General features: G+C 38.6%; 1 protein-coding gene across 1 annotated transcript in view; it reads right to left on the bottom strand.

Moving 5' to 3' along the window:
- LOC136255117 (uncharacterized) overlaps window positions 1–14,300 on the bottom strand; it is an 85,235-nt gene that overhangs the window by 20,364 nt on the left and 50,571 nt on the right. Inside the window, exons 13-15 of the mRNA XM_066047837.1 lie at window positions 2,952–5,150; window positions 2,844–2,898; window positions 2,220–2,555 (exon numbers count right to left, since the gene is read on the bottom strand). Coding sequence (XP_065903909.1) covers window positions 2,220–2,555; window positions 2,844–2,898; window positions 2,952–5,150 — 2,590 coding nt within the window. The remainder of the gene's footprint in view (window positions 1–2,219; window positions 2,556–2,843; window positions 2,899–2,951; window positions 5,151–14,300) is intronic.

Genomic DNA, 14,300 nt, shown 5'->3' with positions numbered 1-14,300 from the left:
AGAACAGACAGGCAGCTCAATATAAAATTGTCAAAAAACGTATTTGGTTTGCCTGCCTGCCTCACTACCCCACTGCCTGACCACCATCACTAGGCTAGAAGCCAAATGAAGCAGCACATGGCCATCATTTTATACCAAAACAACAAACTCATGGGTGCAATGCCAATTAAACGGTCATCTTCTTTATGCCATACTAAGGCATCAAATTTCTGTATCGACACTTTCCTTGAAAGAGCATATTTAGACACCATGAAACTATCTGAGGCATTTAATGAACTGTATCCCTGGTACTACTGGGTAGCAGCTAAGCTGGGCATATAGTATATATAACAATTGCACCTCTTAAATGATCTGAACACGCCACCACACCTCTAATAATCGGTGCCTCTTAATGATCTAGCTCTGTAGAAAACAAGGTCATCCCTTAGCTTAATCTACTGCATAGCTAAGTAGCGAGATCGAGATACTCTAATATAGCAGATACAACCACTTGTGTATTTCATGGCTATGCTCTAACAAAAAGTTAATAAACTAGTGTAATAAAAAATAATTAATTTAAAAGGAAGTAGGGTTCCAGTGATAAAAAGTAGTGAAACAAGAGTTGATGGTACATAGCTATGAGGAAAAATCTTTACTTGCCATTGTAACAATGTGGGAAAATTCCTCTACTTTGGCATTGAAAAGATGGTGGAAACATGGTAATTTAGAGATTTTCCCACATTGCTACAATGCCAACCAGGTAAGGATTTTCCCTCATAGCTACCATCATCTCTTAATTGTTTCACTACTTTTTATTGTTGGAACCTTGTTTCATTTTTAAGTTAATAATTTTTAATGCACTACTTAGCCAATTATGTACGTTGAGAAACTTTAGATGGGTTTATTTATAACTCATCTGCATTGTGAAATAAGTAGGTGCACTAACATGTTCAAAAATGACTAGCTTTACTATCCCTGAAGAGAGAGGTTCTATATACATACATGTAGTACTGTGATGCCTTGGCTAGAACACAATCATAAAAATTTCTCGTTTTTCTGCTGTATCTCTTGGTGGATCAGAGCTACACAAATCAGCCATAGGATACTTGGTATATCACTATCAGAATGTTAAGTACTCTCCCTCTATCTGTTTCTAAAACTATTTTTAGACCTGCTATAGTGTCAAGGGTGGTGGAAAGGATTACTTGGTAAGCAGGGTATATAGTTGTGGCTATGCTAAAGCACATCGATTAACATACATTTTGTCTTTGGATAAGTAATTCCATAAAACCTCTCAGCTGTGTTTGACTGCTTTATTAGGTAGGGTACATGGTTGCTCTTGTAAAGCATTTCCTTTCAAAAATACAGAGGGCGACCAGCCGGATTGGGTCACCCACATCATCCGGGTCACATTTTGTCTTGGTCATCCCTGTTTAACAGAATATCCAGGTCTAACCCAGAATGGATCATGTGTGCAATGAATTAATTAGTTTGACAAACACAGATGCATCATAGTCTAGTCCTGCTGCAGCCCAGCTTCTTTTCATGAGCCACGGCCACTTCTTGGGATTACTATCTGTAGGCAGCCTTGCCTATGTATCAGTAGTATTAAATGCAGGTCTGTAGGTATGCACGGATCCGCTGTCTGCATGCTTTATAATACATGGAGCCATGCCCACTAATCAATTGTTATTGTACAAGACAGTATAGTCTTGTGGTAGGTCGGTTTCTCTCATGAGCCATACCCACTTCAGTATAGGGAGTGTGTCTTCTGTTTGTAAACATACGTGGAGCCAAGCTAATTTAGCAGCAAAAGAAGCTTAGGAGGATGTATTTGTACAATCGTTCCAATTCTACTGTATATACTTGAGCAAATTAACAGCAGTATTTGGTGAACTTTCACTTGTGAAATACCATTACTAAATCAGGTGCAGCATAATGTAACTTTGTGTCACCAACAAACATTGCTCTTATATCACAACACTTCCATGCAATCTAAACTGCAATCGTCATGTTTCTTTCTATCAATGTATTATACCACTCAAAGTTCACAGTTTTAAAAGACACTTAGTTTTTTGTACTTGATACTTAAAGCAGATTGATCACGGAGATTTTATATCTGAAATCATACTCATGTATGTACAACTGAACACGTAATTCTTTCCCAGCCTTCCTTGCCCCAAATACACATTTTCATCCACTCTACTGATTAACAAAATAATTAGTACAATAAAGTATACCTTGTTTATAAACTGTAGAATTTGCAGACTGCATCTCTTTACATTTAAGTTTGATTTCTTCTGATAGTGTCTCAGCAGCATCAGTCCCATAATGTTCCATAATCAGTAGCATTTTATTAAATATCTCAGTGTTGCCATTCTGTATTTGAAGTAATACTTTATCAAGTATAAGTAGAGCTGCAGCATGTGAGGTTGAAGAATTAACAATTTTGTCATTATCTGCGAGTGAGATAACTTTCGCTGACACAAAATAAGGAGACAAATCACAAACTGGCAAAATTTTTAACAGTTTGTTATGGTAGTGTTTCATTAGAATGTATTCTGGTGACTGATCACCTGCAAAAACAGGAAAATAAATATACACCATATACTTATGTACAATGGTAGCATTGTAGTACATATTTTAATCTACCTATTCTAGATATTATTTAATGAAACAAAGCTGTTTTGACAAGTATATACAGGTGTACACATATAGTTTATTGCAGTTGCATAGGATAGCACACTAGTAAACACTACAATGGTAGTTAGTGACCAATCTATTATATATGCAAGTTACAAATTTTTACGTCAGTATTTTAACAACACTGCTACGTACATTTGTTATTGTATATGTATACATACCAGGTTGTGGTGGTATTTGAGTACCCCTTGAATCCACTTGAGAACTTTTTTTCACCTGCAATTTATATGTGATGTAGCTATGTAAACGAATACAATATGCGTGTTCACCTCTGTCAGCCAAACAATGTGAGAATGCTTCAACGTAGTTGTAACTATACTTCCATATTTACACAGTGCGTAATCAAAAGGAGGAGTCAGTCTAGTGATTGCTGCAATGTGTTCTTCTCCCATCTGACCACATTGACAATGAAAACCATATCGGATCCTTCCATTATTGTAACTTAACTGTTCACAAACTGCTGCCAATGCATTGGAAAGAATGTCCTGGACTGATAAGTGGACAGGACACTGCTGGTAATAATCAGCTTTCTGATGTCTGATTTGAACTTCCAAATAGGATAATTTGTCCAATAGTGATAAGAAATATGCACTGGGTAGACAAAACGTGATCAAATTATTGTATGTATGATGAATGTCTTTCTGAGCAAGAACATGGTTCCAACCGTGTGGTAGTTGTTGCAGCAGTTGAACAACTAAGCAGCAGAAAAATCCTCTTGGCAAGAGGTTGGATACAAACTGAATCAAAAGAGGTTCACCTTGAAGGCAACCATATTGCGATATCAACTTATCTCCCTGTGACTTGCTAATGTAAGTTGGTAATACATAGGGAATGAAATAATCTTGTTCATTACCATCTTCTTTCTTTATTGGAGCTATAATTTTCATCTCAACAAGAAGAGAGATAAAATGCTTTTGTTTCAATTCTTCTTCCCATTTTAAATTTTCCAAAAGTTCTTTCGAAAGAATTCCATCATATTTTAACCTTTTTGTAGCATTTAAATCTGAAGATTGGTTAAAAGCAAAACGCACTATACTGGTAAGCCTATCAAAAAGCCACTGGTGATCAACGATCACATAATCACACAAACCTTCCACTTCAGGATAGTATAACAAAACTCCTAACAAGTGGTGGTATTGTAAAACACTTCTGACTTGTTCCACATCAGTGATCAATTTGCTGTGGAAAGCAACAGAAACACAATCTTGAAATGATATATAAGCTTTATTATTTCTTGAGCACACTTGGCGTATCTCTATCTCAAGCATCATCCAGGTAATTGGCAACTCATACACATCTTTATCAGAAGCCAATGTTTCAATCTTGCTACGAACAAATTCTGCAAGTGGGTCCTCCTTGCCATCATCTCCAGCAGTAGTATTGTCTACTGAGAAAAGAACACCATCATTTCCATTTGGCCATACAGCAGCTTTGCAATCAAGCTTTTCAACCATTGCAGTCAGTTTGTTATCAGTATTGTATATAATTTCTGGTGTCACCTTGTCTGCATGTGTTCCCACGCAGCAAATGTAAGACTTTGTGTTCTTTCCGGGAATAGTAACCAGTTGAGGAACTTGACATAGAGGTCTTTCTATGGCATCATTAGTTGCAGACATTAGAAATTTTATCATGTCAAAGTTGGAATACCTTAAGTGATAAGGTTCAAATATGTGTTTGCCATGCTCGCTGTACTCCACCAACACTTGGTCTTCAAGGTTCTTGGATAAATCATGTACCACAAAGTTCACCATTGGGTGAATGTTGACAGTGGGTAGCAAGTGTATATATTCCGGTTGACCTCCTGTATCCAGTAGAGTAATGATATTTAGGATTTCTCCGGGATGGTGAGCCATTACTTCACTGGAAATACTAGCATAAAGAGCACTATTTACTAAGTTGTCAAATGTTACCAGACTTTTACTTTTTACTTTAGGCGATGGTGAAAATACAGCAGCAACTCGTTGGCTAACTGATCGTTTTGATGAACTCTTGGTTGCAAATTTTTGGTTTGTAGAAACTGGTATACATACTGCTGACTTTTTAGAACGCTGCTGCACAGGATTATCAAGCATTTCATTTTTCTTCATGACTTTACTTTGTGACTGATTACTTGATACAGGTATATGCTGCATTGGCACTGGTGGTTTAATGTATGATGTCAGTAGCACTTGTCTTAAATGCTTTATTTCAGAATCACTGTTCATTTCAAGCCATACGACATTTTTGCTACCTGTTTGTTTGGAGCCGAGAACAAGAGCTTTCTTTACGGATATAGCATGCTTAGCTTGAACCACACTAGTACTGTGGTGGACCTTGTTGATTGCTTTCTTTATCAATAGATTGCTAAAGCTGGTTTTCCCAGCTGCTCCAGAACCAGTAAATAGAATTTTGATAAATTTTACAGAAATTGTGTCTCCTTGTACTCTAGCCTTATCCAGACGTTTTTGAAGTGTTGTAATAATTTGTTTCTACAGAAATTAAGCAAGAAATGAATAATTTTATGCATACATGCACCTACAAAATCTTAAAGTAACCATATTGTATATACCTATAATGTAAATAATATTAAGTGGTAAATATTAGTAGATTTCTGTCAAACTACAGATCGTCTGGGCCACTCTAATTGGCTGGACTAAACCACGACACATGATAGTGCATTGTACAGCTAAGGAAAGCTGGCGCAACTAACAAATATGTATGTATTCAGCTTTTATCCTAATGTCATACAGAACTTACCTGATTCAGCACAATCTCTTGGCATTTTCAAAATGTTACTAATAAATTTTAATAATTAATTAACATATTGTTTTATACTGACGCATATGAGGTTTGCAATTAAATTGATAAAAATGATTATACAACCAAGTACTAAGAATAATAAGAAATGTGGTTAAAATTACATCATAAATAAATATATTAAATGCTAAAGCTTGTGAATACAGGCAGCTAATTAAGTGCCAAGCCAAGTTTATTTCGCTATTCATGATGACCACAGTGGAAGGATTAGCGACCACAGAGAAAGGCCATTGGACTACTGATTGTTTGTGGCTAGTGCCTCTTTATTTGCTAAGTTGTTTTTAGGTGGAACAGTAAGTTCCAAGTCGCCATGCCAGGCAATGCCTAGTCTTGCATGGCCAGCCCCCCTTTTTTATCCTGCGGACCACATGCCTTTGTCCGCAGGAAAAAAAAGGGGGGGCTGGCCATGCGAGACTAGGCGATGCCAGGTGCCAGTGGATGCACCCCGCGAGATTAAGAGTATGTTTTCATGTTAACATGATTGTTTGTTGTGTATTTGTTTGTTTGTTTGTATCATTTTGTATACTTCTGTTCATCCTTCACCTGGCTTGCTAGCTGAATTATTCCATCTACAGTGTTGCCAATAATACATTGTTGCATACAGTTCTACAGTATAATGTGCATCTCCTGTATGTTGTGTTACACATGATTATACCATTGCCACACCATTGATGTACCAGCACTCAGCTACTAGTAGCGAGGGGTCCACAACAGGGTGAAATCTTGGACGCTTATCACTGATATCTTGCTGGAAATTCGAGATCTGAAATCCCAACTAATAAAACATTTTCTGATTGTTTCCATAAAATAATGTAATATTTCTGTAAAATTACAGAAATTACAGCCACAAAATTTTGTGATTTTGTGCTACGATTAATGTGAGTTATTAAAAGGCACAGTAATGGGTATACTGCCTGAGTGTAACAATGGCTGACAACCCAATACAAGCATGTGAGTGGGCAGGCCTCAAGGAAGCCCGGGATGACTTAGGAATGAAGCAGGAAACTTCAGTTGTAGCAACCAAGATGAGAGTTCAACAAGCGGAGGGTAGGACCAGGAACACTCGGAGGAAGACTCATACAAATTAAAACTCCATTAAGTACATTAACAACTTCTTAACTATCAGCTAGACTATTACATGCATACAGTGCTAAATGCACATGAAATCTGTAAATCTTTTGAAATCTGAGTGAAATTTTCTGAGAAACCCTGTGAAATCTTAGCAAGAGATCTTGAAATCTATTTGACTGTGAAATCCTGAAATCCCAGAGATCTCAAAGAAATCTTGAGATCCTGAAATCTTGGACACCATTTTTGCTCTGTTGCTGACCCCTCGACCAGTAGTTTCGCATGGCCAAACCATTGGATGTGGCAGGCCATTGTGTAGAGAAAGCACAGTTTTCAGGTGATAAGTTTGTGTGATAATCAATTATTATAGCTCTCAACTTGAAGCCTTTCAGTGCCAGGATTAAGTGAGATCACTGGCATGTACTTTGAGATGAAACTATATACTAGCTTGGTGATGCCATGGCCTAGTTGTAAGTTGAACACCAAAAAAAAAGGTCATTACCTGCTGGCAATAGTTGCTCTCTACCAACTAGACTATATCTCCTTATTTATAACTACATACGTAGCTTGCTACACTGCTCCTCAAAGAATACTGTGACTGCTCTATTAGAGCATCTCGATCTTGACTGCTCTACTGGAGTACCTCGAATGATGCTATTAAGCTAGGCTCTCCATCACAGCTACAGATAATTTTAGGGGGGGGCTAAGCCCCACATAATTTTTTTTCACAGGGGCTGTAGCCCCCTTCTCTGCTGCCCCTGCAAACAAATCACCCTGCAGATAGTTCAGCTTCAAACAAATCACCCTGTAGAGAGTTCAGCTACGAACAGATCACCCTGTAGAGAGTTCAGCTAGAAACAATTCACCCTGTAGAGAGATCAGCTAGAAACAAGTCATCCTGTAGAGACATCAGCTAAAAGAAGTTACCTTGTAGAGAGTTCAGCTACAAAGAAACCACCCTGTAGGAGAGTTCAGCTCAAACAAATCACCCTGTACAGAGACCAGTTAGAAGAAGTCACTTTGTATGTAGAAGGTTCAGCTACAAAAAACCACCCTGTAGAGGGTTCAGCTGCAAAAAAATCACCCTGTAGAGAGATCAGCTAGAAGAAGTCACCTTGTAGAGAGTTCAGCTAAAAAGAAACCATCATGTAGAGAGTTCAGCTGCAAACAAATCACCTGTAGAGAGTTCAGCTAGAAACAAGTCGCCCTGTAGAGAGATCAGCTAGAAACAAACCATCTTGTAGAGAGTTCAGCTGCAAACAAATCACCTGTAGAGAGTTCAATTACAAACAGATAACCCTATAGAGAGTTCAGCCAGAAACAAGTCAGCCTGTAGAGAGATCAGCTAGAAACAAGTCATCCAGAGATCAGCTAGAAACAAGTCACCCTGTAGAGAGATCAGCTAGAAGGATCACCTTGTAGAGAGTTCAGCTACAAACAAATCACCCTGCAAATAGTTCAGCTACAAACAGTCACCCTGTAGAGAGATCAGCTAGAAGAAGTTACTTTGTAGAGAGTTCAACTACAAAGAAACCATCATGTAGAGAGTTCAGCTGCAAACAAATCACCCTGTAGAAAGTTCAGCTACAGACAGATTACCCTGGATAGGCATGAGGCTATTATGCTCCAAAAATTGAGCATTATGCTTTTGAACAGTGCTCAAAAAATCACCTATTATGCTTTTGAGAATTGCCCATTATTCTCAAAATTATGCCACCATAATTGGCTAATAATGCCAGTTTATTGCTGTATCAGACCATTGTCATTGATGTTTAACTTCAAATAGTCTTTAAATCTATAGCTGGTTGCTATATTAGAGTATTTCGTTTCAATGTGACTGCTATTAGAGTAAATGATATTCAGTGACTGTTCTATTAGAGTTTCTGACTGCTCTATTAGAGTATCTCGATCTTTTTAAACGAAATTGTACAATCTGCAGATTTTCCTACTGTTAAAGCTTTACAATCATCTCAAAATGCTAGCATAATTCCTGATTCCCACACATACCTATTATGCCCAAAATTATGCCGGCATAATCGCCGCATCCCTAACCCTGGAGAGTTCAGCTAGAAACAAGTCATCCTGTAGAGAGATCAGCTAGAAGGATCACCTTGTAGAGAGTTCAGCTACAAACAAATCACCCTGCAAATAGTTCAGCTACAAACAGTCACCCTGTAGAGAGATTAGCTAGAAGAAGTTACCTTGTAGAGAGTTCAGCTACAAAGAAACCGTCATGTAAAGAGTTCAGCTGCAAACAAATCACCCTGTAGAGAGTTCAGCTACGAACAGATCACCCTGTAGAGAGTTCAGCTACAAACAAATCACCCTGTAGAGAGATCAGCCAGAAGAAGTTACCTTATAGAGAGTTCAGCTACAAAGAAACCACCATGTAAAGAGTTCAGCTGCAAACAAATCACCCTGTAGAGAGTTCAGCTACAAACAAATCACCCTGTAGAGAGATCAGCCAGAAGAAGTTACCTTATAGAGAGTTCAGCTACAAAGAAACCACCATGTAAAGAGTTCAGCTGCAAACAAATCACCCTGTAGAGAGTTCAGCTACCAGATCACCCTGTAGAGAGTTCAGCTAGAAACAAGTCATCCTGTAGAGAGATCAGCTAGAAGGATCACCTTGTAGAGAGTTCAGCAACAAACAAATCACCCTGTAGATAGTTCAGCTACAAAACAATTCACCCTGTAGAGAGATCAACTAGAAGAAGTTACTTTGTAGAGAGCTCAGCTACAAACAAATCACCCAGTAGAGAGATCAGCTAGAAGAAGTCACCTTGTAGAGAGTTCAGTTACAAAGAAACCACCATGTAGAGAGTTCAGCTGCAAACAAATCACCCTGGAGAGAGTTCAGCTACGAACAGATCACCCTGTAGAGAGTTAAGCTAGAAACAATTCACCCTGTAGAGAGATTAGATAGAAACAAGTCATCCTGTAGAGAGATCAGCTAGAAGAAGTTACCTTGTAGAGTATTCAGCTGCAAACAAATCGCCCTGTAGAGAGTTCAGCTGCAAACAAATCACCCTGTAGAGAGTTCAGCTATGAACAGATCACCCTGTACAGAATTCAGCTACAACCAATTCACCCTGTAGAGAGATCAGCTAGAAGAAGTTACCTTGTAGAGAGTATAGCTACGAAAAGATCACCCTGTAGAGAGTTCAGTTACAAAGAAACGACCATGTAGAGAGTTCAGCTGCAAACAAATCACCCTGTAGAGAGATCAGCTAGAAGAAGTTACCTTGTAGAGAGTTCAGCTACAAACAATTCACCCTGTAGAGAGATCAGCTAGAAGAAGTTACATTGTAGAGAGTTTAGCTACAAACAAATCACCCTGTAGAGAGATCAGCTAAAAGAAGTCACCTTGTAGGGAGTTCAGTTACAAAGAAACCACCATGTAGAGAGTTCAGCTGCAAACAAATCACCCTGGAGAGAGTTCAGCTATGAACAGATCACCCTGTAGAGAGTTCAGCTAGAAACAATTCACCCTGTAGAGAGATCAGCTAGAAACAAATCATCCTGTAGAGAGATCAACTAGAAGTTACCCTGTAGAGAGTTTAGCTACAAACAAATCACCCTGTAGAGAGATCAGCTAGAAGAAGTCACCTTGTAGGGAGTTCAGTTACAAAGAAACCATCATGTAGAGAGTTCAGCTGCAAACACATCACCCTGGAGAGAGTTCAGCTAACCGATCACCCTGTAGAGAGTTCAGCTAGAAACAATTCACCCTGTAGAGAGATCAGCTAGAAACAAATCATCTTGTAGAGAGATCAGCTAGAAGAAGTTACCTTGTAGAGAGTTCAGCTGCAAACAAATCACCCTGTAGAGAGTTCAGCTGCAAACAAATTACCCTGTAGAGAGTTCAGCTACAAACAGATAACCCTGCAGAGAATTCAGCTAGAAACAAGTCACCCTGTAGAGAGAATCCTGTAGAGAGTTCATCTACAAGCAAATCACCCTGTAGAGACTTCAGCTACATTTCAAGTCACCCAGTAGAGAGATCAGCTGCAAGCAAGTTATCCGTAGGGAATAATTGACATGTAATAAATATATGTATTATATATATAATTTGGACATTTACTGATAAAATCAGAAATAGTTAAAGTATTTAAAATCTCCTTCATCTTTTTCTTCTTCCTGTGGTAAAGAAAAAAAGATAGGTTAAAAAGGTCCCAAACCATAGGCCGGCTTTGGGGTATACAAATACAAAAAGAAGTGAAATCTAATCTAAAACAACCAAGCTGTAAAAATAGAGTGCGGCCCTCAAAAAGGCTATGGTGAAAAAAGATGTGAAATCCAAGGTGGCGGCCAAGAAATGGCTGTGATGGTAGGTTAATGATAAAAATTTTACTAACGACAATTCAGGTGAATTTGGTGCCACTTGGTCTTGGCACAAAATTCACCTGAATTGTCGTTATTAAAGTTTTTACCATTAAGCTACCATCACAGCCATTTCTTAGCTGCCACCTTGGATTTCACATCTTTTTTCACCATAGCCTTTTTGAAGGCCGCACTCTTTTTTTACAGCTTGGCTGTTTCGAATTAGGTCAATATTACATCTTAGAAGTGACAGTCAAAGTAAGTTCGAGTGCATGTTTTTTACTCAATCATGACAGCTAGCTATAGGCCTCAGTATATATAGCTAGGCACTAGGCCGCTTGAAGTTGAACACGATTCAAGCTATACCACAAGCGACACCACGAGTCTTGAAGCCTAAGAGCTCAAGAAAATGATTATCCTAGCCTGAGCGAAATGATAGTAAATACGTACCTAGAAGGGCTGAAAAAATGCCAATTTACCATATACGTGCTACATAAAAGCATGGACTGCGCAACAGCAAAAATGGGACAAATCACGAAGAAACCAGCTGTGGAATGGATTGCACTGTAAGTAAACTGTATAGAATAGTTCTTCGGAGTGTAATACACCTTTGTGACTAGTTAGTTGGGATTCAGTTGTTTGTTCAGGCTGGTTTTTACCGAAGTTTAGACTTTGTTGTTTGATAACTTTGTTGCAGCTACTGTTATGCAAACAAAAACAACACAGTCAACCTCCTTAGTTTATAGTGAGTATTTAGATATATGGTTATTAAGTAGTTCTGTGTACTGGACAGTTAGTATGATGCAATTCAGCAATTCGGCCAATGGTCTCTGAGAATTTGGTCGTGAATGGGGTTTAATTAATAAAGATGTGTATGTACAGTAGCGGACAAAAAAAAGGTCCCATTCCGTTTGTGTTTAATGTTTTTGGTGAGGCATTTCCGTTCTGTAGCGTTTCCATTTTGTTAGCATTTTAAATTATTGCTGAGAATGCATGTTTCATTTGCAGAGGAAATGGAGTGAATGAAGAGCTGCTAATAAGTAAGTGAACACTAACTAATGCTAACACACTAATGTATGTGTACTTCATGTCTTTCTCTACGTAGAACACTACTGCTAACTGTTAAAAGAGGCAAAGCTCCTGAAAGTAGCTGACTGCAACAAATGACGAAGAAGACTTATAACCAACTGTTCTATTGTTTATTAAATCATATTTGTGTATAGCAACAAGTATTCAAGCGAACTTTGCCTAAAAACTAGCACCTGCACTCTTACACTTTCTCCCTAATTAATGCTCGCTACCTATTTATCTGAACAGGAGGAAATTTGGTCACTTAATTAACAGTGTTCCAGCAATAAAAGTGAGTTAAAAGTATATAGAAATATATCATACATTAAAATATAGCTTTCAGAAAAGGAGACATTAGGCCACATAAACTTAATTATTAGTTTCTTATCCCTGCCTGCATCGCTGTTTTTCTTACCTCATCAAGGATTTTTTTGCACCACTGGTGGCTAAGAAAGGTCAATTAACACGTTGGTACCTTGCTAGAGCAGTGTAATAAAATTGCATTTTGAGTCATTTTAGCTAGCTAATCCAGCTATCTAGTTAGTAAAAAATAAAAATCTGCCCTTCTGCACTGCTATTTTGAGTACAGGAGGATGAGAAACTAATAATTAAGTTTATGTGGCCTTAGTAGAGCTAGCAGAATCCTGGCTGGTTTTGCTTTCTGCAAGGCCGGAGGAGACGGTCCGGTTGGTCAGGCCTGAGCCGGACCAATAATCTGGAGTTGAACCAACTAGCTGACCAGCTCGAACTACATTACTCTCATGCAATCTTTGGACGATCACATCTACATGTAGCTACGTACATTTTACAGATGTTATTGAAAATGCATGACACGAGTAGTTACCTAGTTTCTCAGCCTACCTAAAGCACAGAACTACACGTATAGTACCTCCAATCACCTTACAGTACAGCATGGCATTCGTATCGTTCGTACAGAAATGATTGTGGGTTCTACGTACAGTATCACGTGTGCTGACAGTTGGCATTTATCATGTGTAAGGCAGGTGCCTTCTATGATTCTAAACCAGCACACTTATATCACAATTCAATCTTCATAAAGTAATCATTAGCATTCCGGCTTGTCTCTCTTGGCTTCTTTTACTGGGCGAAGGGCTGGCAGTGACAAACCCGGCAGATGACTCATTCCGCGGCAAGAAGCTGTACACCCATACATTACATGGTGGCCATCTGGATAAGATGTTGAGTAGAAATCACTCCTCTTCAACTACCCACTCGTCCTGTCGAGATACTGAGCAAACTCTCAGTCTCACCCACATCGCGCCATTTTCGAATACTGATTGGTCTCGTGACTGTCCACCAGTATATTTACGTGATGATCCGTTCACTTCATACAAACCAGTATAGTAGTATACTGTATTTTTGTAGCTGTGTAGCTTTTTATTGTAGCTGTGTGAATTCACTGTATAATTATATCCTAGCTAAAGGGGGCCATGCTGCATGGGTTCCCTGTGAAATTTGGGGGGAAAGTCGCAAGTTGCTAGTTAGTTTTACTTTAAAGTTTAGCATCAATTTTAAATTTTAATGCATTTTCAAGCCTTTAAATTGCAAAAATTCTGCAGCTCCTGGGGGTTGCACCCCCAGACCCCCCTTGAACTTCTAATTCCTAGCTATAACTAAATGAACCATACAGCAAGTTTCATGCTGTGTCCCCTGTATGTCAGGTCTACAATTATACATAGTATAAAAAGTCTGAAGAACAACAGATAGGCTTGAGCATATTTATATATCTAGCTAGCAGTGAAATATCATTAAAATTGCATATCTGAGTGTCTAATTTTCAAAAATTTCCTGTGGGGGCATGCCCCCAGACCCCCTAGAATGATCGTGCTTCGCACTTCACACACTGTCCAACAGCTCCTCTCTCATTGGCATGTAGCTATATAGTAGCAATTTCAACATTACAGTCAATGGCCTGACCAACTCAATTTTTCCTCCTCCGGCCCTGTTCTGGCACATGGTAGCTTCATAGCAACAAACCTGTCTGAGTGATTAAAAAAAAACAATAAAACTAATTGTTTAACAATTGTACTAACCTTCTGTAAGTGATATTACAGTTCTGTTATTCCGCATAGTGTTATATTGGCTTGTTTAACTATGCGAATGTTTAACTGCGCGAATGTTTAACTGCCAACTAGCTTCCATTTCAGACTCCAGAGAGCATCGTAGCAACAATTTTGCAGGCCAGTGGTGCACAGTATTATTCATTGTCTTGAACAACTTTGCAATGGCTATAAATTTCACAAACGCTTCGAAAACGGTAATACTGATGCTGACGCTTTAATTCTGTTCTGAAAGTGTTTTCTTAGCCTTCTATTGCACGCAACGGAAACGGAACACCAACG

This window comes from Dysidea avara, chromosome 5, assembly GCF_963678975.1.
Source record: "Dysidea avara chromosome 5, odDysAvar1.4, whole genome shotgun sequence".
Classification (NCBI taxonomy): Eukaryota; Metazoa; Porifera; class Demospongiae; order Dictyoceratida; family Dysideidae; genus Dysidea; species Dysidea avara.
The sequence above is the reverse complement of the archived record's forward strand: the minus strand, read 5'-3'. Positions and strand labels throughout refer to the sequence as shown.